This window comes from Nematostella vectensis, chromosome 14, assembly GCF_932526225.1.
Source record: "Nematostella vectensis chromosome 14, jaNemVect1.1, whole genome shotgun sequence".
Lineage (NCBI taxonomy): Eukaryota > Metazoa > Cnidaria > Anthozoa > Actiniaria > Edwardsiidae > Nematostella > Nematostella vectensis.
In genome coordinates this window covers 8,707,224-8,733,786 of record NC_064047.1, presented here as the reverse complement: position 1 = coordinate 8,733,786, position 26,563 = coordinate 8,707,224, and the positions used below count along the sequence as shown (strand labels likewise).

The 26,563-nt window shown below is 36.5% G+C and overlaps 1 protein-coding gene across 3 annotated transcripts; it reads left to right on the top strand.

The window, feature by feature from the left end:
• The first annotated feature begins 185 nt into the window (after nucleotides 1–185).
• LOC116617145 (cytochrome b5 reductase 4-like) lies at nucleotides 186–25,226 on the top strand. Of its 3 annotated transcripts, XM_048721376.1 has the most exons (16): nucleotides 2,750–2,850; nucleotides 5,038–5,074; nucleotides 5,591–5,621; nucleotides 17,591–17,753; nucleotides 18,519–18,564; nucleotides 19,137–19,194; nucleotides 19,459–19,555; nucleotides 19,701–19,730; nucleotides 20,518–20,643; nucleotides 21,295–21,435; nucleotides 21,686–21,835; nucleotides 22,248–22,340; nucleotides 22,889–22,949; nucleotides 23,503–23,592; nucleotides 24,217–24,390; nucleotides 24,877–25,226. In XM_048721376.1, the coding sequence occupies exons 3-16, from the start codon at nucleotides 5,610–5,612 to the stop codon at nucleotides 24,929–24,931; spliced, it is 1,296 nt and encodes a 431-aa protein (XP_048577333.1). In that variant the 5' UTR covers nucleotides 2,750–2,850; nucleotides 5,038–5,074; nucleotides 5,591–5,609; the 3' UTR covers nucleotides 24,932–25,226. The 3 variants fall into 3 exon arrangements, with proteins under 3 accessions (XP_048577331.1, XP_048577333.1, XP_048577332.1); XM_048721374.1 differs by lacking the exons at nucleotides 5,038–5,074; nucleotides 5,591–5,621 and adding an exon at nucleotides 186–809; XM_048721375.1 differs by lacking the exons at nucleotides 2,750–2,850; nucleotides 5,038–5,074 and having other exon boundaries at nucleotides 5,501–5,621.
• Nucleotides 25,227–26,563: the final 1,337 nt, after the last annotated feature.

The following is a 26,563-nucleotide window of genomic DNA, read 5'->3' as shown; positions in this document are numbered from 1 at the left end:
CGAAAGGATTTCGATTGGAAATAATGTAATTTCCTTAATGTTTTTTTTTTGGTTCACGTTTTTATTTTATTTATTTAAAGTATTTACAATGCAACATTTGTCAGTTTATCGACCTCGCTTTCAAACAAACATGGAATAATTAAACATAAATATATGCTTTGTTATGACCGTAGCCCAGGCTACTGCGACAGGCTATACATAAATGAAATGATTACTTGTATACAGTATGTATATAGTAATTACTTCTTTAATTACAATTTCTACTTCGTAAGAAGCGCCTTATCATCTTTCCGATCTTGATGAAACATTCGAGAACAAGTGATCAAGGGAAAATGACGTGCGCATAGTAAGCTGCTCGTCTTAGCTTATTCAAAGCTCGGATTAAAAGCATCCTTCAAACACAGTATCAACAAAGTCAGTATTGTTTATTTCTACCGCTCAGACCTTGAGAAGTGTATGATTTTCAGAGTGTTTCATTTGGACTCAAGTACGCGATATCAATCTGGGTTGCGGTAAATCAACTCACAGACCAGCGGTCGCCCCGACCGACACTGGCGGGAACAACAAACCTTCCGCCATGTTGTCCCCAAAAATCAACTTCCCGGCGGAAAATTCACCCCAGAGACAGGGTTCTAGCAACTCTGTACGTGCCAAAGTCGCCCTTAAGCCGGGAAGAAGTCTTATGGATTGGATAAGACTAGGAGCAAGCGGGAAAGACTTGACAGGAGTGAATGGACAACATCGGCCGGTGACATTTGAGGAACTCGATAAACACTCCTCGGAAGAGGACTGCTGGATAGCAATCAGAGGTCAGTAATGATCTATTTCTGAACTAATATTTCGTATTTATATGCTGTTCTCAGCTATATTAAGGAACCAAAGGCTCCTTTCTTTTTTTACCGTAAATACAAATGAAAACAATAACAAATCAAATGAGCGTAGGATAGAAAAGTGGAAACTACTTTATTTTTCATCACATTGACAAAGATAAAAAAAATTCTTACCTTAACTGTCTATTACAGTGACCCTATTATTATATAAGTACATATAATATAAGTACGAAAATCGAAGAAAGAGGGAGCAAAGAAAGGAACGGCAATGACAGCTGCAAGCTGGACAGAAAGTGGAGGGGAAGAAATTGGCGGAAAACATAAATTCAGAAAAAGTGAAGGCACTCACTTTTCTCAAAGATGCGACTAACTCCAGGTTGCAACCTGATAATGGTTGGTGCTATAAATGACGTAAAATATGCAAAAAGGCTTTTTGTTCTTCTCCTTTCAAGAATAAGCCCAGCATGAGAAAAGAAAGAGAGCGAGGACGACAGCGAATTAGATATGAGCAAGGATTTTGTTGATGGAGAATAAGCGCTTATAGCATTAAAAAATGTTTTCTTTATATTTTAGATATGGAACATAAGCACTTTATAATATTATATAGCGGAAACCATAAAAAAGATGTATTTAGGGTGTATACAGGTTTGCATTGCATCCTGGATTCCTGGATTGTGCATGCCAAATAACTGCCCCCAAACCGAGACAAATTAAACCAAGAAGTCTAATTAGACACTTCGTCAAATTATATAGTAGAAACAACACCCAAAGGAATCAGTGACCCCCCTTTTTAAAATCCAAACACTTTTGACGCCCCCCTTTAGACATAAAAAAATTCTTGAGGCCCCCACTCCAGTATCCTCACGCCCCCCCTCGGGATAATAAATGAACTTTCCCTTAATGGCGAAATGTCACCTACAACATGTTTCCTAGCTTAAAAAAAGCAACATGTTTTCTGGTTTAGACACTACAAAAACATGTAGCCTGCAACAAATTTTGTAGGGCATGACAAGAAGATGTTTCTCAACTACATGCATCAGCAAAACATTTCTTTGACGCTGCTTGGCTTGCGCTACAATGATTTTCAAGGTGGTAAAACTAGGATACATGTTTTAGATCAGACTAAGCTGCACTTAATCCTGTAGGTTACGATAAATCAAAGGTGACTTGAGGTGGAGTTTCTGTTGACAAAATCAAAATAAATATGGTATTTGTAAGGGAGCCCAGGTGGCGCAGTTGGCAGTGCGTCATCACCCTGTAGCACCTGTGCCTCACACCACTGGGTTCTGGGTTCAATTTCCGGTTGCGACATGAGTTGAGCTGGTTGGTCTCACCTTTGCTCCTGATTTTTCTCCGGGTTTGCCAATTTTTTTCCCTCCAAAAAACCAACAATTTCAATCTTAGCTGTGATCTGTGGTCAGACATGAGTTGTATGGTGGCTGCCTGTGGCGCCTTCCCATGCCTTCAACTCGACCACGTCTGAATCTGCGCAGTGAACAGGGTGTGCATGAACCCCCCTTTGGCAGCCAAAAGTGGGTCATTTTATTAAGGAATCATAAAATCCTATGCTTTTTCAATATGATACCTATGTATGTGCAACCCTCATTCCTGGGTATGTGCCCGATGTTCCCAATCCAAATAATTAAACACAGCAGAACTGAACATATGAATCAACACTAGGAAAGTCATCCTGTATTATGTTTGAAATATATTTGACCAATGTAAATATATCGTGATAAATTATTCTCATGAAAGTTCATTTTATTGTCTTCCCTTCTGTGATTTTGGTCCTTGTATCCTGGACTGAGATACAGTATTGAATGGTGCTTCGTATTCCCTCCCCCCCCTTCCCCCCCCCCAGCTGGGAACAAAGTTAGAATCTAGTCGTACCTTGATGCTTCTTTATTATTTCTTCCCAGGAAAAGTATACAATCTGACGCCTTACCTTGAGTATCACCCAGGTGGGATACCTGAGATCATGAAGGGGGCGGGAAAGGATGGGACACAACTGTTTGATGAGGTAAACATTATATTTTAAGGAAAAAATACATTGTTTGATTTTAAGGAGCTCCATTAAGAGAGCACATTGGCAACTCCATTATAATGAATGGACAAAGGAAAGGAAAGGAAGCTGGGTTGGCTTAATCCAGAATTGCAGCCATAGGCTGAATTACACTCTTGATTTACATTACAGGGGGTCTTATTTGGACTGCTATATAATGCGCATTGTGCTGCCACGCAGTTTACATGGACACTGCAAAAAAAGTCGAGTATTCTCAGATATACTCCCGAAGGCAGATTTAACCCATTGACTCCTGGCTTTTTTTGAGCTGAATTTACAAAAAAACAGACTGAAAACAGATACCTCCCCCCTATTCTGAGTTTTATACAGCCCGTCAAAGTCAAACACAGCTGCACCTAGTCAGCGGTATCCTAGCTTTCCAACAGTGCTTTGCGGTCCCCACTTTGAATCCCTCATCGTTGTGCTGAAGCCAGCACAAGTTGATGGTTGCTTGTATTTTTCATAAAAAATACAGCTATGAGCATATTAGGAGAGTGTCTCAGGACACCATGAAGTCTTTTGGGGCATAATTGAGTGCTTTGCTTATGGATATTTGCAAGCAAAGGTGGATTCATGTTGATTTTTTCTTGTTTGGCTTTGCCTGGATGAGAAAATAATTTTCTAATGAATCACCACAGCTCTCCTAAATGCTGTCTTTTCTAAAACCAAATTGATTCCAAAATTGTTTACACTGCTATTCTGGTTCTGTATGACCTGGAATTGATTTGTTTGGCTTTGGGGTGAAAAGACTTACATCTGACTTTGGGGAGAGGAGTGTTGACTGGCCCTCCCTCTCGTGTATTTTCCCCTGGATCTCCTAGAATGCTTTGCAATCCTTAAAGACATCTTCGTGGTTGTACAAGCCTTCAAGGAGTGGACATTGTGTTTTGAGGCCATGGAAATGTACCTGGAGGATCAGAATAAAGGTATCTATTTGTATCTTGAGCTGTGTTTGCTGATCTCTCTCCCTTGTGTGGTATTTTGAGCGTTTTATTGAGAGGGGTGTTTCTGCTTTTCTCTCCTTGTTCGATTTGAGATTTGTCAAAGAACCTGTGCTATTATTTGGCTTAAGAGTAGATGCCAACACCTTGGTTGGATGCATATCTGCAAGACCATTTATCCCTAGACTGATGCCTGAGTATCTTCATCTTGTTGTGTTTATTTTGCATTTATGAATTTTTTGGGTTGTGGGTACTTCCCAAAGCCGGGACAGGCCGGTTGAGGGGTCAATGTGTTAAGTAAGATTCGAAATCTTCCTCTGTCTTCCTTGCGTCTTCCCCCTAGGGGTAAATATTCCCGTGTCTTCCCTAAGTATTCTCCGAATATACTCAAGACTAAAAATTACAACAAGTAATGCCCTAATATACACTGTGTGAAGACACACGGAAGATGCAAGTATGCATCTAATTTACACCACATGGAAGACAAGGTGCATACTAAGTGTCTACCTCATGTCTTTCCCAAATAATCCACGGGTGTAAACTCGTGTTTTACACGAGTCTTCCCCGATGGTAAGACATGAAGTCGACTCCCCGTCTACTCGAATATTCTACAGTGTAAGATCTGGAATATTCCCCTTGTCTTACGCGCATATTTGCATGTCTTCATAACCCACCTTTGGTAACCCCCCTTTTGTTCGTATTCGCATGTCTTCCCCCAATAATCCATGGGTGTAAACTCATGTTTCCGCAAGTCTTCGCCGGTGGTAAGACATGAGGTGGACACCGCGTCTGCTCGAATATTCTAAAAGTGTAAGATCTGGAATATTCCCCATGTCTTACGCGCATATTCGCATGTCTTCATAACCCCCCTTTGGTATACCCCCTTTTAATCGTATTCGCATGTCTTCCCCTAATAATCCATGGGTGTAAACTCATGTTTTCCGCAAGTCTTCCCCGGTGGTAAGACATGAGGTGGACACCGCGTCTGCTCGAATATTCTAAAAGTGTAAGATCTCGAATATTCCCAAGTCTTCCGCTTGTATTCGCAAATATTTTTACTGATAGCAAAAGCAGTACAGGGGCCAGCGTATTATTTCATTTCAAAATTTTGGCGGTCTTAGTTGGTCGACAGTTAACCGCCTCAGCGTTACGCGTGTTATAACTTTGTGTTTTGCCTCTACCTCGAATTCCTATCTTCTTCAAGACGCAGATACAGTGGAATGCATTTTATAAAGTTAATGGTGAGTTAAGAATATATTTTGTGGGTCAGGATATCCACAGGGGAAAGTAAAGCTTCGATAACGGTTGAAACAATGTCCTAACAAGCTAAATTATTAAACTTACAATACCATTTAGCCAAGCTATTTATTTATAAGGAGATAAGCCAATAACCTTTAATTTCTTTGGATAACAGCGAAGCAAACAAAGAACTTATTCTGTTATGATTTATGTTTCGTTCGAGGCTTCGGTAGTGCGATACCAAGCTATTTATCAGCAGCTGACACGCTACTGGTTCATCACTCATTAAAGAGATTATTAGCTCTGAGGATTACATTAGTTGTGCTGTCCATACTGTTTATAAACTTATCAATTTTGCAGTGTAGAGTATTACTGAGCATCGTATATAAAAACTAGGCTGGATAACAATGAACTTTTATCACTTTTGCTGTCTAGTGTGTTGCTCTTGTTTTGTTTTTCTTTGTTTTTAAATACAAATAGTAAATAAATTTTTCCTCTCTTTTTTTCTGCATGAAAAGGGACTACAAGGACTACAGTATGATGTTTGTGGTAAGTGTAAAATTAGTAATTATTATTTGTCATGCCTTTAACTTAGTAGGTGCTCTACAAGCGCCTTCTGATAGCTTTGAATGTTTAGGCCCTCAACCCTGCTAGCAGAGCTTTCTTCCTGTTTGTAAGTGTGCTTTCGCGTGTTCATGTATTAACAAACCCCTCTGTAACAGACGCGAAATAACAGCTATGCTATTATAACCGTGCTGATACGAACTTGTTTTAACACAGGTTTCACAATTCTTTTGAACCCTGAAAAGCCAAATACCATGGACTAAAAATAGCTGTTTAGAGATTATAACAAGCAAATTGCCAAATGTATATGCCTTTTCTTTGAAAGCGCTGATATCGATGAACTTGCATAAGACCACTCTTCTTTAGATATATACTAAGCAGTATATGTTTTATCGAAACTGGTGCTTTCAATGAAATGCCAAATTCGGCAATAGCTGGCTTGGTATTTCAAACAGGTATATTGTTGTAACTGTGGTTTCTGGCTTTTAGGATTCGATGGATTACAAATATTAGCACAACAAGTCTTTGTTTGAATTTCATAAACAAAATATAAACCATCGAACCCGCGTCACCTTAAACATAATAAATGTGTTCTTTTGATAAAATTATAATAGAATGGTTCATAAAACACTGGAAAACTCTTTAGCGTATTCATCACTACAACCGAAATTCATTGTTCCCTTGTGTTCTGGCTTGACTACATACTGCACTCTGAATATTACAATTTGTTGCATAGGTTTATAAATTTTTATTTTTTTAATAAATCAGTTTGTTAATTGAACTTAGTACTGATACTTAGTACTGCCTCACTAAGTGCTGACTATTGATGTAACGTGAAGTTAGCTATAGAACCTATTTATGTTTTTATCACTGGCTTAGCAACCCATCTACTACTAACTATGTAAGCATGTTGTAGGATTTGTTATTCTGAAGACATCATGCACTTGTATTTTACATTTCACTGACTTACATGTAAAAAAATTGTTAATAAACTATTTTTAACATGAATATTATGTCCAAAGTTTTACTGTCTCCAAACGCAAATTATCACCACGTTTGCCCGACGGACACAAGTTTGCGCAAGTGAGTACTAGCGAAAGACGCAGTGAACACTCGAAAAAGCGCAAATAATCACCTATAGGAAAACCAGGTGAATATTTAGATATGCGCATGTAATCACCTTGTCTGTACTGCGGAAGACACGCGCTTACGCTAGCGAATACTAGCGTAAGATGCAGCGAATACTTGAGAAAGCGCAGATAATCACCTATAGGAAAACCTAAGGGATATTTAGGTATGCACATATAAAGGGAGCGATAATACGTTATCGCTCCCTTCTACCCATGTAAGACGTGTAAGACACGGAATATTCTCTCAGGGAAGACACGCGCAGACAAATGGAATATTCCAAGTTTGCCCCGGATATTCGAGTTTGCGCTAGGTGCAAACTCGACTTTTTTTGCCGTGGGATGAAAGACTGTTAGTATGTTAATGCCCTTTTGGTTATGCCGCAAAGTACGGACACTGAAAATGGACTGTGCCTTCTTCAGTGGTTCTTTAAAATCCCACAATAATAGGTTGGTTAGCTAGGTTTGTGCAAGGTTTTCTGAAAAAAAAAAATCCCAAGTTGACCTGACCTGACCTGGGTTTGTACCCTGGTCCTCTTGCTTGAGAAGCGAAGCCCGTACCACTGAGCCATCATACCACTCATTGAGACAGAAAAAAATGCACCTGTTATATTGAGCTGTTCACTTGCAGTGATGGTGTTTTTCTGAAATGGAGTTCAAATGAAGCGTCTGTTTTATGTGAAGATTTTAACCACTCTATGGTGGTCTATTATGTGAAGATTTTAACTGCTCTTTGGTGGTCTATTATGTGAAGATTTTAACCACTTTATGGTGGTCTATTATGTGAAGATTTTAACCACTCTATGGTGGTCTATTATGTGAAGATTTTAACCACTCTATGATGGTCTATTATGTGAAGATTTCAACCACTCTATGATGGTCTATTATGTGAAAATTTTAACCACTCTATGGTGGTCTATTATGTGAAGATTTTAACCACTCTATGGTGGTCTATTATGTGAAGATTTTAACCACTCTATGGTGGTCTATTATGTGAAGATTTTAACCACTCTATGGTGGTCTATTATGTGAAGACTTTAACCACTCTATGGTGGTCTATTATGTGAAGATTTTAACCACTCTATGGTGGTCTATTATGTGAAGATTTTGACCACTCTATCATGGTGGTCTATTATGTGAAGATTTTAACCACTCTATGGTGGTCTATTATGTGAAGATTTTAACCACTCTGTGGTGGTCTATTATGTGAAGATTTTAACCACTCTTTGGTGGTCTATTATGTGAAGATTTTAACCACTCTATGGTGGTCTATTATGTAAAGATTTTAACCACTCTATGATGGTCTGTTATGTGAAGATTTTAACCACTCTATGGTGGTCTATTATGTGAAGATTTTAACCACTCTATGGTGGTCTATTATGTGAAGATTTTAACCACTCTATGGTGGTCTATTATGTGAAGATTTTAACCACTCTATGGTGGTCTATTATGTGAAGACTTTAACCACTCTATGGTGGTCTATTATGTGAAAAGACTTTAACCACTCTATGGTGGTCTATTATGTGAAGATTTTAACCACTCTATGGTGGTCTATTATGTGAAGATTTTAACCACTCTATGGTGGTCTATTATGTGAAGATTTTCACTACTCTATGAAGGTCTATTATGTGAAGATTTTAACCACTCTATGGTGGTCTATTATGCAAAGATTTTAACCACTCTATGGTGGTCTATTATGTGAAGATTTTAACCACTTTATGGTGGTCTATTATGTGAAGATTTTAACCACTCTATGGTGGTCTGTTATGTGAAGATTTTAACCACTCTATGGTGGTCTATTATGTGAAGATTTTAACCACTCTATGATGGTCTATTATGTGAAGATTTTAACCACTCTATGGTGGTCTATTATGTGAAGATTTTAACCACTCTTTGGTGGTCTATTATGTGAAGATTTTAACCACTCTATTTTGGTCTATTATGTAAAGATTTTAACCACTCTATGGTGGTCTATTATGTGAAGATTTTAACCACTCTATGATGGTCTATTATGTGAAGATTTTAACCACTCTATGGTGGTCTATTATGTGAAGATTTTAACCACTCTATGGTGGTCTATTATGTGAAGATTTTAACCACTCTATGGTGGTCTATTATGTGAAGATTTTAACCACTCTATGGTGGTCTGTTATGTGAAGATTTTAACCACTCTAGGATGGTCTATTATGTGAAGATTTTAACCACTCTATGGTGGTCTATTATGTAAAGATTTTAACCACTCTATGATGGTCTGTTATGTGAAGATTTTAACCACTCTATGGTGGTCTATTATGTGAAGATTTTAACCACTCTATGGTGGTCTATTATGTGAAGATTTTAACCACTCTATGGTGGTCTATTATGTGAAGATTTTAACCACTCTATGGTGGTCTATTATGTGAAGATTTTAACCACTCTATGATGGTCTATTATGTGAAGATTTTAACCACTCTATGGTGGTCTATTATGTGAAGATTTTAACCACTCTATGGTGGTCTATTATGTGAAGATTTTAACCACTCTATGGTGGTCTATTATGTGAAGATTTTAACCACTCTATGGTGGTCTATTATGTGAAGATTTTAACCACTCTATGGTGGTCTATTATGTGAAGATTTTAACCACTCTATGGTGGTCTATTATGTGAAGATTTTAACCACTCTATGGTGGTCTATTATGTGAAGATTTTAACCACTCTATGATGGTCTATTATGTGAAGATTTTAACCACTCTATGGTGGTCTATTATGTGAAGACTTTAACCACTCTTTGGTGGTCTATTATGTGAAGATTTTAACCACTCTATTTTGGTCTATTATGTGAAGATTTTAACCACTCTATGGTGGTCTATTAAGTGAAGATTTTAACCACTCTATGGTGGTCTATTATGTGAAGATTTTAACCACTCTATGGTGGTCTATTATGTGAAGATTTTAACCACTCTATGGTGGTCTATTATGTGAAGATTTTAACCACTCTATGGTGGTCTATTATGTGAAGATTTTAACCACTCTATGATGGTCTATTATGTGAAGATTTTAACCACTCTATGGTGGTCTATTATGTAAAGATTTTAACCACTCTATGATGGTCTATTATGTGAAGATTTTAACCACTCTATGGTGGTCTATTATGTAAAGATTTTAACCACTCTATGATGGTCTATTATGTGAAGATTTTAACCACTCTATGGTGGTCTATTATGTGAAGATTTTAACCACTCTATGGTGGTCTATTATGTGAAGATTTTAACCACTCTATGGTGGTCTATTATGTGAAGATTTTAACCACTCTATGGTGGTCTATTATGTGAAGATTTTAACCACTCTATGATGGTCTATTATGTGAAGATTTTAACCACTCTATGGTGGTCTTTTATGTGAAGATTTTAACCACTCTATGGTGGTCTATTATGTGAAGATTTTAACCACTCTATGGTGGTCTATTATGTGAAGATTTTAACCACTCTATGGTGGTCTATTATGTGAAGATTTTAACCACTCTATGGTGGTCTATTATGTGAAGATTTTAACCACTCTATGGTGGTCTATTATGTGAAGATTTTAACTACTCTATGAAGGTCTATTATGTGAAGATTTTAACCACTCTATGGTGGTCTATTATGCAAAGATTTTAACCACTGTATGGTGGTCTATTATGTGAAGATTTTAACCACTCTATGGTGGTCTATTATGTGAAGATTTTAACCACTCTATGGTGGTCTATTATGTGAAGATTTTAACCACTCTATGGTGGTCTATTATGTGAAGATTTTAACCACTCTATGGTGGTCTATTATGTGAAGATTTTAACCACTCTATGGTGGTCTATTATGTGAAGATTTTAACCATTCTATGGTGGTCTATTATGTGAAGATTTTAACCACTCTATGATGGTCTATTATGTGAAGATTTTAACCACTCTATGGTGGTCTATTATGTGAAGATTTTAACCACTCTTTGGTGGTCTATTATGTGAAGATTTTAACCACTCTATTTTGGTCTATTATGTGAAGATTTTAACCACTCTATGGTGGTCTATTATGTGAAGATTTTAACCACTCTATGGTGGTCTATTATGTGAAGATTTTAACCACTCTATGGTGGTCTATTATGTGAAGATTTTAACCACTCTATGGTGGTCTATTATGTGAAGATTTTAACCACTCTATGGTGGTCTATTATGTGAAGATTTTAACCACTCTATGATGGTCTATTATGTGAAGATTTTAACCACTCTATGGTGGTCTATTATGTAAAGATTTTAACCACTCTATGATGGTCTATTATGTGAAGATTTTAACCACTCTATGGTGGTCTATTATGTGAAGATTTTAACCACTCTATGGTGGTCTATTATGTGAAGATTTTAACCACTCTATGGTGGTCTATTATGTGAAGATTTTAACCACTCTATGGTGGTCTATTATGTGAAGATTTTAACCACTCTATGATGGTCTATTATGTGAAGATTTTAACCACTCTATGGTGGTCTTTTATGTGAAGATTTTAACCACTCTATGGTGGTCTATTATGTGAAGATTTTAACCACTCTATGGTGGTCTATTATGTGAAGATTTTAACCACTCTATGGTGGTCTATTATGTGAAGATTTTAACCACTCTATGGTGGTCTATTATGTGAAGATTTTAACCACTCTATGGTGGTCTATTATGTGAAGATTTTAACTACTCTATGAAGGTCTATTATGTGAAGATTTTAACCACTCTATGGTGGTCTATTATGTGAAGATTTTAACCACTCTATGGTGGTCTATTATGTGAAGATTTTAACCACTCTTTGGTGGTCTATTATGTGAAGATTTTAACCACTCTATGGTGGTCTATTATGTGAAGATTTTAACCACTCTATGATGGTCTATTATGTGAAGATTTTAACCACTCTATGGTGGTCTTTTATGTGAAGATTTTAACCACTCTATGGTGGTCTATTATGTGAAGATTTTAACCACTCTATGGTGGTCTATTATGTGAAGATTTTAACCACTCTATGGTGGTCTATTATGTGAAGATTTTAACCACTCTATGGTGGTCTATTATGTGAAGATTTTAACCACTCTATGGTGGTCTATTATGTGAAGATTTTAACTACTCTATGAAGGTCTATTATGTGAAGATTTTAACCACTCTATGGTGGTCTATTATGCAAAGATTTTAACCACTCTATGGTGGTCTATTATGTGAAGATTTTAACCACTCTATGGTGGTCTATTATGTGAAGATTTTAACCACTCTATGGTGGTCTATTATGTGAAGATTTTAACCACTCTATGGTGGTCTATTATGTGAAAATTTTAACCACTCTATGGTGGTCTATTATGTGAAGATTTTAACCACTCTATGGTGGTCTATTATGTGAAGATTTTAACCATTCTATGGTGGTCTATTATGTGAAGATTTTAACCACTCTATGATGGTCTATTATGTGAAGATTTTAACCACTCTATGGTGGTCTATTATGTGAAGATTTTAACCACTCTTTGGTGGTCTATTATGTGAAGATTTTAACCACTCTATTTTGGTCTATTATGTGAAGATTTTAACCACTCTATGGTGGTCTATTATGTGAAGATTTTAACCACTCTATGGTGGTCTATTATGTGAAGATTTTAACCACTCTATGGTGGTCTATTATGTGAAGATTTTAACCACTCTATGGTGGTCTATTATGTGAAGATTTTAACCACTCTATGGTGGTCTATTATGTGAAGATTTTAACCACTCTATGATGGTCTATTATGTGAAGATTTTAACCACTCTATGGTGGTCTATTATGTAAAGATTTTAACCACTCTATGATGGTCTATTATGTGAAGATTTTAACCACTCTATGGTGGTCTATTATGTGAAGATTTTAACCACTCTATGGTGGTCTATTATGTGAAGATTTTAACCACTCTATGGTGGTCTATTATGTGAAGATTTTAACCACTCTATGGTGGTCTATTATGTGAAGATTTTAACCACTCTATGATGGTCTATTATGTGAAGATTTTAACCACTCTATGGTGGTCTTTTATGTGAAGATTTTAACCACTCTATGGTGGTCTATTATGTGAAGATTTTAACCACTCTATGGTGGTCTATTATGTGAAGATTTTAACCACTCTATGGTGGTCTATTATGTGAAGATTTTAACCACTCTATGGTGGTCTATTATGTGAAGATTTTAACCACTCTATGATGGTCTATTATGTGAAGATTTTAACCACTCTATGGTGGTCTATTATGTAAAGATTTTAACCACTCTATGATGGTCTATTATGTGAAGATTTTAACCACTCTATGGTGGTCTATTATGTGAAGATTTTAACCACTCTATGGTGGTCTATTATGTGAAGATTTTAACCACTCTATGGTGGTCTATTATGTGAAGATTTTAACCACTCTATGGTGGTCTATTATGTGAAGATTTTAACCACTCTATGATGGTCTATTATGTGAAGATTTTAACCACTCTATGGTGGTCTTTTATGTGAAGATTTTAACCACTCTATGGTGGTCTATTATGTGAAGATTTTAACCACTCTATGGTGGTCTATTATGTGAAGATTTTAACCACTCTATGGTGGTCTATTATGTGAAGATTTTAACCACTCTATGGTGGTCTATTATGTGAAGATTTTAACCACTCTATGGTGGTCTATTATGTGAAGATTTTAACTACTCTATGAAGGTCTATTATGTGAAGATTTTAACCACTCTATGGTGGTCTATTATGCAAAGATTTTAACCACTCTATGGTGGTCTATTATGTGAAGATTTTAACCACTCTATGGTGGTCTATTATGTGAAGATTTTAACCACTCTATGGTGGTCTATTATGTGAAGATTTTAACCACTCTATGGTGGTCCTATTATGTGAAGATTTTAAACCACTCTATGGTGGTCTATTATGTGAAGATTTTAACCACTCTATGGTGGTCTATTATGTGAAGATTTTAACCATTCTATGGTGGTCTATTATGTGAAGATTTTAACCACTCTATGATGGTCTATTATGTGAAGATTTTAACCACTCTATGGTGGTCTATTATGTGAAGATTTTAACCACTCTTTGGTGGTCTATTATGTGAAGATTTTAACCACTCTATTTTGGTCTATTATGTGAAGATTTTAAACCACTCTATGGTGGTCTATTATGTGAAGATTTTAACCACTCTATGGTGGTCTATTATGTGAAGATTTTAACCACTCTATGGTGGTCTATTATGTGAAGATTTTAACCACTCTATGGTGGTCTATTATGTGAAGATTTTAACCACTCTATGGTGGTCTATTATGTGAAGATTTTAACCACTCTATGATGGTCTATTATGTGAAGATTTTAACCACTCTATGGTGGTCTATTATGTAAAGATTTTAACCACTCTATGATGGTCTATTATGTGAAGATTTTAACCACTCTATGGTGGTCTATTATGTGAAGATTTTAACCACTCTATGGTGGTCTATTATGTGAAGATTTTAACCACTCTATGGTGGTCTATTATGTGAAGATTTTAACCACTCTATGGTGGTCTATTATGTGAAGATTTTAACCACTCTATGATGGTCTATTATGTGAAGATTTTAACCACTCTATGGTGGTCTTTTATGTGAAGATTTTAACCACTCTATGGTGGTCTATTATGTGAAGATTTTAACCACTCTATGGTGGTCTATTATGTGAAGATTTTAACCACTCTATGGTGGTCTATTATGTGAAGATTTTAACCACTCTATGGTGGTCTATTATGTGAAGATTTTAACCACTCTATGGTGGTCTATTATGTGAAGATTTTAACTACTCTATGAAGGTCTATTATGTGAAGATTTTAACCACTCTATGGTGGTCTATTATGCAAAGATTTTAACCACTCTATGGTGGTCTATTATGTGAAGATTTTAACCACTTTATGGTGGTCTATTATGTGAAGATTTTAACCACTCTATGGTGGTCTATTATGTGAAGATTTTAACCACTCTATGGTGGTCTATTATGTGAAGATTTTAACCACTCTATTGTGGTCTATTATGTGAAGATTTTAACCACTCTATGGTGGTCTATTATGTGAAGATTTTAACCACTCTATGGTGGTCTATTATGTGAAGATTTTAACCACTCTATGGTGGTCTATTATGTGAAGATTTTAACCACTCTATGATGGTCTATTATGTGAAGATTTTAACCACTCTATGGTGGTCTATTATGTGAAGATTTTAACCACTCTTTGGTGGTCTATTATGTGAAGATTTTAACCACTCTATTTTGGTCTATTATGTGAAGATTTTAACCACTCTATGGTGGTCTATTATGTGAAGATTTTAAACCACTCTATGGTGGTCTATTATGTGAAGATTTTAACCACTCTATGGTGGTCTATTATGTGAAGATTTTAACCACTCTATGATGGTCTATTATGTGAAGATTTTAACCACTCTATTTTGGTCTATTATGTGAAGATTTTAACCACTCTTTGGTGGTCTATTATGTGAAGATTTTAACCACTCTATGGTGGTCTATTATGTGAAGATTTTAACCACTCTATGGTGGTCTATTATGTGAAGATTTTAACCACTCTATGGTGGTCTATTATGTGAAGATTTTAACCACTCTATGGTGGTCTATTATGTGAAGATTTTAACCACTCTATGGTGGTCTATTATGTGAAGATTTTAACCACTCTATGGTGGTCTATTATGTGAAGATTTTAACCACTCTATGGTGGTCTATTATGTGAAGATTTTAACCACTCTATGGTGGTCTATTATGTGAAGACTTTAACCACTCTATGGTGGTCTATTATGTGAAAAGACTTTAACCACTCTATGGTGGTCTATTTTGTGAAGATTTTAACCACTCTTTGGTGGTCTATTATGTGAAGATTTTAACCACTCTGTGGTGGTCTATTATGTGAAGATTTTAACCACTCTATGATGGTCTATTATGTGAAGATTTTAACCACTCTATGGTGGTCTATTATGTGAAGATTTTAACCACTCTATGGTGGTCTATTATGTGAAGATTTTAACCACTCTATGGTGGTCTATTATGTGAAGATTTTAACCACTCTTTGGTGGTCTATTATGTGAAGATTTTAACCACTCTATGGTGGTCTATTATGTGAAGATTTTAACCACTCTATGGTGGTCTATTATGTGAAGATTTTAACCACTCTATGGTGGTCTATTATGTGAAGATTTTAACCACTCTATGATGGTCTATTATGTGAAGATTTTAACCACTCTATGGTGATTTATTATGTGAAGATTTTAACCACTCTTTGGTGGTCTATTATGTGAAGATTTTAACCACTCTATTTTGGTCTATTATGTGAAGATTTTAACCACTCTATGGTGGTCTATTATGTGAAGATTTTAACCACTCTATGGTGGTCTATTATGTGAAGATTTTAACCACTTTATGGTGGTCTATTATGTGAAGATTTTAACCACTCTATGGTGGTCTATTATGTGAAGATTTTAACCACTCTATTTTGGTCTATTATGTGAAGATTTTAACCACTCTTTGGTGGTCTATTATGTGAAGATTTTAACCACTCTATGGTGGTCTATTATGTGAAGATTTTAACCACTCTATGGTGGTCTATTATGTGAAGATTTTAACCACTCTATGGTGGTCTATTATGTGAAGATTTTAACCACTCTATGGTGGTCTATTATGTGAAGATTTTAACCACTCTATGGTGGTCTATTATGTGAAGATTTTAACCACTCTATGGTGGTCTATTATGTGAAGATTTTAACCACTCTATGGTGGTCTATTATGTGAAGATTTTAACCACTCTATGGTGGTCTATTATGTGAAGATTTTAACCACTCTATGGTGGTCTATTATGTGAAGACTTTAACCACTCTATGGTGGTCTATTATGTGAAAAGACTTTAACCACTCTATGGTGGTCTATTATGTGAAGATTTTAACCACTCTATGGTGGTCTATTATGTGAAGATTTTAACCACTCTGTGGTGGTCTATTATGTGAAGATTTTAACCACTCTATGATGGTCTATTATGTGAAGATTTTAACCACTCTATGGTGGTCTATTATGTGAAGATTTTAACCACTCTATGGTGGTCTATTATGTGAAGATTTTAACCACTCTATGTTGGTCTATTATGTGAAGATTTTAACCACTCTATGGTGGTCTATTATGTGCGGTCCAATGGTGATGGTTGTCTTCTGGAGTTCTGGATTAGCAGGGTTCTACTCAATATGATAAAAGAGTGGGAAACCAGAGTTTTAGCTCTTGCTATTAGGCAGAGCTTGATACAACACAGAGTACTAGCACTCGCCACTTCGCAAAATGCGAATTCCTTCCCCATGTGGCAAATTCTATTGCTAACTACGTTCCCCATGGTGGCGAATATTTCATATACTTGTGAATTGTGAATCACAATCCTTCACCTTTAAATCATATTTCTTATATGCCAAGATAACGTGCTTATGACCCCTCTTCTTCTCAGTAGATAATCTCTCTCTTTCTTGGCCCTGCTTTTGACTTGTTGAATGTAGTTGTTGAATGTGAGCTCAAAAGAAACTTGCATTCCTCAGCTCCAGGATGGGCAATCTTAATGCAAATAAATAAATAAATAAATAAATATATAAATAAATAAATAAATAAATAAATAAATAAATAAATAAATAAATAAATAAATAAATAAATAAATAAATAAATAAATAAATAAGAGTAGTGAGTACATAGGATGCTCTAAAACCAAATTTTATGTTTTTTTTATGCCTTCATAGATACTGTACATGTGCTACAAGAAATGCAATTGATTCTCCTATTTTTTGCCTGCTTAGGTTCATAAATGGGTCAATGCAGAATCAATGATGGAGAAGTGCTTTATTGGACCTTTAGTTGGGGTGCCTAAAATGGGCCCTCCCAGAACAGGGTCTAGAGGATCTTTGAGGTCTAATGCATCTATCAGGTCGGCAAACAGTCTGTTAGCACCAATAACTACAGGTTAGTGCAGGATCTTTTGTAGAACTCACCTTAGCACTTCACACCTTTGTTATTGTTTTTATTTAGAATTGGAAGGAACAATGTTGTGTTAAAATCTCAAAAATAACCATCTATAAACAGAGTTCAAAACTTTATTTACCAAATTCAATCGAAAAATTGTATTGGCTTCTGCAAATCAGCCGATGAAAGTTGCCTTTTCACACTTGGTACTTTGCTAGGATAACAAAATAGTGGCTGACAGAAGCTGTTTAACCCTCATATTTTATTGTTTCTATGAGAAGGGATCTTTTTAATTCATATAGGTCCCAAAGATTTACTTTTATTCAAGTAACACTGGTACTAGCCTCCCTGTGAGGGAGGCTTCACTGGTACATGTATGCAAATTGTTTGGGGTGCTTTTAAAAACACCTTTGAGGGAGGCTTCACTGGTACATGTATGCAAATTGTTTGGGGTGCTTTTAAAAACACCTGAAAAATACGTGAAAACCTTTTTCACTTTTTTGTCCACTTTTGTATTGTCACACTTTTTGAAACTATTTTTTTTAATTTTCTGGTACTTTTAACGTCATGCAATGCTAGATTTCTGCAAAGTAATTATAACACCATGAAAATTTGACAACATGCTTGCAAATTAAAATCCTATACCATATTTTGAATGAGCAGATAAAAATTAAATACATACATAAGTGAGAATTCATGATATGTGTGATGCAAATAATACATTTCTGCCATAACCAGAAAACCTTTTGTATTTTCCTTCGCCAGCAAGTGGATCAGTATTATTGAAGCCTCATCAAGACTCAAGTATAAGGTACCATAAATGGGTATTATATATAGCACTCCTATTAAAAGGCCATCTCGAATCTATTAATTCTGAAAAGTTTTACTGACTTTATATTATAAAAAAAGATAGTACGATGTGCTTTAAATGTAACTTTTTGTCTTCTTTGCATAATGCACCAGTCAAAGTATAATCCCTACCCCCTCCCACCATTGGCAGAAATAAGCATTGAACAGAGTGCAAAAACAGACTAATGCCCCTATTTTTTATTTATTTTTATTTTTATTGTAATAACGTTATAAATTCTTGAAGAATATGGTTATGCCCAATATCGTTACATCAAGATTTCACACATGGTACTTTAATTTTGCTGGGACCATGCATGTTGATTGTTATTTCAAGGATATTGGTTATCATGATATGAGGTTATTAGACATTTTGTGTAGGTGGTGTTATTTTTTGTCGATTTGATTTAAACATAATAGTTTGAAGTAAAACCATCATCTTTTATCTAATTATAGCACAAAGATCATGATATGCAGTTGCACCTCCATTCCTCCCTGATTTATTCCTCCCTAAATACATATGTTCCTTGCTTATAGATATGATTGGTACCAGAACGACAGGATTGTAACAATTGCTGTCTACACAAGGGCCAAGGTACATAATTAATTTTTGGTTATCAGAAATAATTAATAGATAATTAGATAAAAAATCAATGCATGGGTTATGTATTGCACTGTTCAGGTTTGGACATTTTGATTTTTAATGTAAATAAAAAAAATGAACTTGAAATTGTAAAACTACAAAAGGGAACCTCAATAACTCAAACACTTAAAAGTGTATCTCACTAATTTGAACTATTCTAGCTTGAATATGGCAATATTTTTAAATTCAACTATTCAATTGTTTATTGTTCTTCAGGACATACAAATGGATAGCATTATTTTGGAATTAAAAGACCAGAAGGATCTTAATGCAATATTTATTCTTGGGGAGAAAAGTTATCAGTTACATTTAGGTGAGTACAAAAGTCAAATATTTTATACATCTAAAATGTTTTTTTTCTTAAATTTATAAAAGATTACTGTAAGGATGACGTTATACTTAGAGTTACAGAACTGAATTCAACAGCATAATACAATGTTGATTATCACTTTCAACAGATCTCGAAGAAAAAGTATCCAATCAACAAGGTATGTAATTGAACCGGAAGCCGGAAGAGGGGAGGGGGACAAAAGAAATGAGATCAATCTTTCCCTCTAACCCAGGCCCCTACTCTTTCTTGAACACGCCACAGGAAGCCCGAAATTGAAAGAAGCCTTTTCCTAAATCACTCAAGACGCCTGCGGAGGAAGCTACCACCTTGGCATTTAAAGCCGCATTGTCACCAGTTCACTTCCGGTCGATTACCTAACATCCGATGATTTTTAACGGAAAACGCGAAAAATATTTAAAAATATTGAAAGCAGTGTGTCTATTGGAAGTTTCTTTGAGGATGTGATTGATAATTTAGAGCGGATGGCCTGTTTAATATTTCGGATTCCAATAGATTCTTTTGTATTTTAAAAGTTGAGGTTGCTGTCGGACCTCCGGAAGTAAACTGGTGACAATGCGGCTTTAATCAAGTCTTGGACAATGTTTTTTTTGCGCTGAACAACAGAACATCGCACAAACCATCCACTTTCCATGCCACTGTTAGAATAAACAATTTTTATGTACCTTTTGCAAGATTGAACTGGTTATTAGTTTTGGGTAAACAAGCAAACCAAGAAGGTGATTTCTTTATCCCTCGACGACAGTGTTCTTGTCATTTTATACATTACTCATGATGCAATGCAGGTTACAGCACAAGGATTCTTTGATTGTAACCTCATTTTGAATACAAGTATATTCCACTGTCACTAACATGTACTGTACCCTTTTAATTTTAACCTTATTATGAATTAGCTATAGCTAAATTATGTTTTTTTTTTGTTTCAGTTCGAATAGCCAATGATACGGGCAAAGTTGACTTACTACTGACGAAAGATGAACCTGGTAAAACTTGGTCTGGAGCAGGAAAACCGCTGGATGGAAATGATACTCTGAAGGCTCACAAATCTAGGGGTGATGATCAGTTTGATTTGTTACATACCTGTCAACCTCCGAAAATCTCAAGGCTTGAGAATTTTGGGGGTATATTTGAGGGGTGGGGTATATTCTTTTTTGGGGGGGAGGGGGTATAACCTTGCAGGCGTTTGACGAATAGAAGCTCTCATAAACAAATCCACTTATAGATCTGACGAGGGTGCTAGATAAATTGTGCTACGCAAGGGAATTTTTAGAAAATAGGCAAAATGACGATTTTCTATAGAATAATTTGTTGGAAGCGATAAAAATTGCTAAAAAGCGGAGATTTGGTGCTCAACGCGGGAGAGCGGGGGAAGGGGTCCAAAATCTTGAGACTCCCGCCTAATGCGGGAGAGTTGACAGGTATGAGTTAATCCTTTTCTATTATTAAATAAGGCTGTATGAAAGACTTTTTAGGACAGTATAATTTTTTTAAGGTTGATCTAGTAAATTAGGTGACATTTTTACCTTATCAACTCGATAGTTTACCCAATTCGTGATTCCAGAAAAATATGGTATCTTAGTCTTTGATTTGGGGTCTTTCAGTCCAGATCTCTATTGAGCCAGCGGCCATGACATAAGAAATGCCATCGAATACAGTCAGAGCGTAAGGTCTTTGACATTCTTGCATGATGTTTCTGTTTTCAGAGTCGCAGTTCTGGGAGTGCACCCTGACATCAGTGGAGGAAGTGTCACACAACACTCAGCTCCTTGGCTTTGAGCTTCCTCCCGGTGTACTTATGAGGGTCCCTGTTGGTCATCACGTCCATGTTAAACGAAATATACAAGGTGAGTATGGCCGACTAAATTACTTATAGTGATATTATAAGTATTAGTTTATTAGGTAACTGTCAAGGGATGAATGATCCTGAAAATATTGTAATAGCAATGTGATAGGAACAACTCTACAGCCAAATCTAACAATTTCAAAAAAGAGAAAGAAGAACAAGGAAAAACAGCAAAAATTCTTCTCTTGAAGTACACTCCAAAACACCACAAAAGAAAAAGAGATAATTTATATCTGTTGGTTATCTTTCAGGGATGGAAATCACCCGTAGCTACACTGTGGTGCTACCTTCCCTCAACATTGACCGGACAGAGAGGGAGTACGAAGGCAGACGCTTCTACTTGATGATCAAGATTTACCCGGATGGGGCTCTAACTCCAACATTACAGCAACTTGCTGTTGGTAAGAGAAGTAACACGTCTCAGAGACTTCCGGTTAGACAGGGGAGGGGCCGTTTGGGAAGAGATTCACAGGAAAGTATTTTTCTTTGACAATGAAAATGTACCTTGGTGGAGTCGTCCCTCTAACATTACAGCAGTTTGCTGTTGGTAAGAGTAGTAACACGTCTCATAGACTTTCGGTTATACAGGGGAGGGCCGTTTGGGAAGAGATATTCAGGGGAGTGATTTAATTTGACAATGAAAATGTACCCGATAGCCCTCGCTCCTCTTGATCTTCCTTGTCCCTCGCTTTTGATAGTAGTACGAAGTATGTCTGACTCCCCAAAACGACCAGTCATGAAAAACTTGTGAAATAAGCACTCCTGTAAACCAGCTAAAACTGATTGTGTGACCAAAATTTTATTCGTTTACAGGAGACAAGGTGTTGATTAGCGATTACAGCGGAGATTTTCAGGTCTCTCGTTTGTCTGTCGCTAAAGACGTCTGTCTTATCGCTGGCGGTACAGGTGCGAGTTGGTAGGCCTCACAGCCGGTCCTGTCAATGATAGCTATCTATAAACTAAATATTATAACTCTTTAACAAACTCATTCCCAAAAGCCTCCCCTAAACAGCCTACGACAAATAAATGATTTCCCGCACTTGGCACTTTTTTGGCAAATTTTGTGAACGATTTCAAATTGGAGGGTGACAGAAACTCATTGGCAATGAAAAAGTAAAAAGGCAAGCGTTTCAATAACGTTATGCAAACAATTCTGTTATCATTTGCACACACGAAAATTCATACTTTAAAATCTACGAGTTATTCCCGTAAGAGCTTTGCATTCCATTCAAAAAAAATTTTCCATTTGTTTTGCGCACACAAAAATTCACTCTTTAAAATGTACAAGTTATACCCGTAAGAGCTTTATTTTCCATGTAAAAATGATTTTTTCCATTTGTTTTGCGCACACAAAAATTCACTTTAAAATCCACGTTATTGCCGGAAAAGTTTTATTTCCATAGAAAAAGATGTTTTGTATTCTATTCATGTTCACACATGTTCTATTTCTTCAGGTTTTACTCCAATGGTGCGGATCATAAGAAAATTAATTGTCGAGGATCCAAAGGCCACTGTGTAAGTAAGAGATGAAACTTTTGCTCATTTTTTAATGATGTCTGACACGACCCAACTGCTATTGCATTGCAGAGGTGCTGGGCGAAATAGAACACAAAGAAAAGGAGGGATCAACCATTTTTAAAAAGTTCCCCTCCTCTCAATAAAATCTATATATCATTATATCAATTGCAGTTGGAAATATTTCATAAGAACGTCGAACAGGCTTATGCCAAAAACATTGTGGACCAAGATAATTTGTAACCTCCTCCGCAGGCATCTCTTCTGATTGAAAAGAAAATGCGTTTTTTTTCGATGCGGGGTTCCTGTGGCGAATAGAGGAGAAAAATATCGCAGGTATCCCGTACCTGAATAAAGGCCATTACAGAGTAGAGTTGCCTGCGGAAGAGGCTAGATATCTTTTATGATTTTACTAGTTTTGGGCTTTAGCTGGGGTACAAAAAAATCATTTCTCGGACTTTTAAATTTCCTGGTGCACGAAGTTTGACGCCCATTGGAAATTACCCGATATTCTGTCTGAATTGGTCCTAATTGTTGATTGTATTTTTGATAGGTCCGTAAAGCTCCTATTTGCCAACCAGGAAGAGAAAGATATTTTATGGCGAAAGCAACTTGATGATCTTGTAGAGGCATCCAATCAACGGTGAATGAGCGCATTGAGTAGGATCCGTCATGATTAAATTATTTATTATACAAATCTTAAGTATTTAAGGTTCATTCAGATGTAAGAATAATTGTAATGAGGGTCCAATCTTCAGGGCTGTATTAGGAACTTGTATTCTCTTTACTTCATACAAGCCTAACTACTGTGATTTTGAGGATTCAAGCTCTTTGCAACTGTTAAACTGGCTTTTAAGCTTCTGCCAAACAGTATTTAGACGTGTTACGCTTTGGTATTTATTCTAAATTATCTCATTACAGCGATATAGCTTAATAATAAAAATAACATCTTACTGTTGCCCATTATTTATTTATTTATTTATTTATTTATTTATTTATTTATTCATTCATTTATTTATTTATTCAGCAGTTTGATGAATACTTAATATGTCATGGTAATGACAAAAAGGAACCATCGTTTTCAGTGACATTTTTGAATCTGAAGTCTCCAAGTGTGTATACGATATCAAAAACTAAATTTAAAGGTTTCAGATATAAAACATAAGAAATCACCGCAAAATGAGAAGGGTACAAGGAGAGAAGTGGAGTCTCCCAACTCTCTGCGGGTGATAACTTTTCATATCGATTGTCATTTTCTATTCTACAGGTTTCAAGTGCTGTACACGATATCAAAACCCACGGCGGAATGGGAGGGGTACGAGGGAAGAATATCAAACGAAATGTTACTCGATGCCTTACCTCCTCCCCCAGCGGAAAAGAACGCATCAGATCTATTGATTGGCATATGTGGGCCAGAGGCTTTTACGCACTCCATGATAAGGTAAGTTCAATAAAGGCACAATAGAACGACGGTCTAAATGAAGGGGCCCTGCTTTTACGGTTATACGAAGTGATGCCACGATCACCTCGGATTCTATTGTTTTCTGAGAAGAGAAATGTAAGATTGGCAGACAAATAGCATAAAGGAGCCAATAACTAAAATAAACAGAAAGCATGTGAAAATATGATGGGAGTTTTCATGACTAGATCAAATGTTCACTTGAAATTTTTGTGTTTATTTACACCTATTTCAAGGTTTGAAGCGGAAAATCTATGCTTCTTAACCCGCAGTGGTTGTTCTCTGAAAGCCTGAATGTTGCAGCTTTCCATGTTTTTTATCCACGTTAGTTTGGTAATTTATTTGATACCCATGGAGCAGTTACGACGCAGTTACGAATTTACGAAGACGTTACGTTATTTGAAATAGGTATATGTAATATTTTTCAACGTGAAGGGACGAGTCAAAGTTCCTTTGTTTTTTTTACAGCTTACTCAAGGGGCTGAATTACACAAGTAACATGATGCACGCTTTCCTTGGTTGACAATGACGTCATATTTTCACGTTTCACGTGGGCTGACATAGGCGTCACGTAGCTGGTGCTATGTAACTTCCCTACCTGCATCACATCATCGCCGTTTTCGAGATGCGGTCATGTGATCTTCACGCTGACGTCACGTGAGTACTCCGTGACGTCACAAGCATTGTCTGCAGTGGATGTCTCACATGAACCATGGTAGTCAAAATATGGTAGTCACCCTAAGTATGGATGTGCCAAGGAATTCAGAAATTGTTGATGAGAATGTGGCAAAATTTTTATGAGAAAATAACGAAAAGTTCTTCATGTAATCCTTTATTTACTACCTAATCTGGTAGAAGTAGTATTTAGGGTGGCTTTGGGGGTGCAAAAAATCTTATACTTCAAACCCCTATCCCTAACCCTGCACACGGCCACTAATATTGCCCAGGCATCAAGTACGCTTATGAACACTGTCTATTCCGGCCACTAATATTGCCCTGGCATCAAGTACGCTAATGAACAATGTCTATTCCGGTCACTAATATATTCCGGTCTTAACGAGCCCTTGACAGCCACCTCTTTGTTATTGTTTACCTATTTGAAGACACGTAATGTGATTACATCTCGAAATAACCATCTCAAAAGTTTACAGTGAGGACACAGAAAGCGGGCCATGCTGAACAACTTTGATTGAACACCGTAAACATTAAAAAAAGTTCGGCCAATGAGAAAGGCCGGACGTTGTTTAAAAATACGAGTGATCGAGCCGCTTTCCGTACAAGATCAAATAAACTACGTCCGGCGTCTCTCATTGGCTGAATTTTTTTTTTTTTTTCAAAATGTTTACGGTGTTCCAGCCAAATCTAGTTGGTCAAAATTGTTCCTGTGTCCTCCATGTGTCCTCCATGTGTCCTTCCTGTGTCCTCCATGTGTCCTCCATGTGTCCTTCATGTGTCCTCCATGTGTCCTCCATGTGTCCTTTATGTGTCCTCCATGTGTCCTCCATGTGTCCTTCATGTGTCCTCCATGTGTCCCTCATGTGTCCTCCATGTGTCCTCCATGTGTCCTTCATGTGTCCTTCATGTGTCCTCCATGTGTCCTTCCTGTGTCCTCACTGTGTCTTTCATGTGTCCTCCATGTGTCCTCCATGTGTCCTCCATGTGTCCTTTATGTGTCTTTCATGTGTCCTCCATGTGTCCTTCATGTGTCCTCCATGTGTCCTTCATGTGTCCTCCATGTGTCCTCCATGTGTCCTTCCTGTGTCCTCACTGTAATGCTTTTTTTACCCAATTCAATTGAAAACAGCACATTAGCTTCTCCAAATAAGCCGATGGAAATGGATACTTTGCTGTCAGATGCTTTTTAAAGACAAGCCAGAGAATGCGTTTTTATTTATGTATTTTTTTATTACTGTATTATAATATTTATATCACATTTATTGGCGTACCGCGAAGAAGTTATACTCTTTATCGAACACTTTTTTCAGGCTTAGGCTTAGCACTATAAACGTGTGAATTTTCGCGCGCAGTGATTCTAACGTCTCTTTCTTGACATTTCTCGTACTTCCGTTGTTGCCTGTTTGACAACATCTAAATTATTTGGCGGCGAAAAGAAATGCCGATCAAAATTCAAAAACTTCTACGTTTACTGTATGTT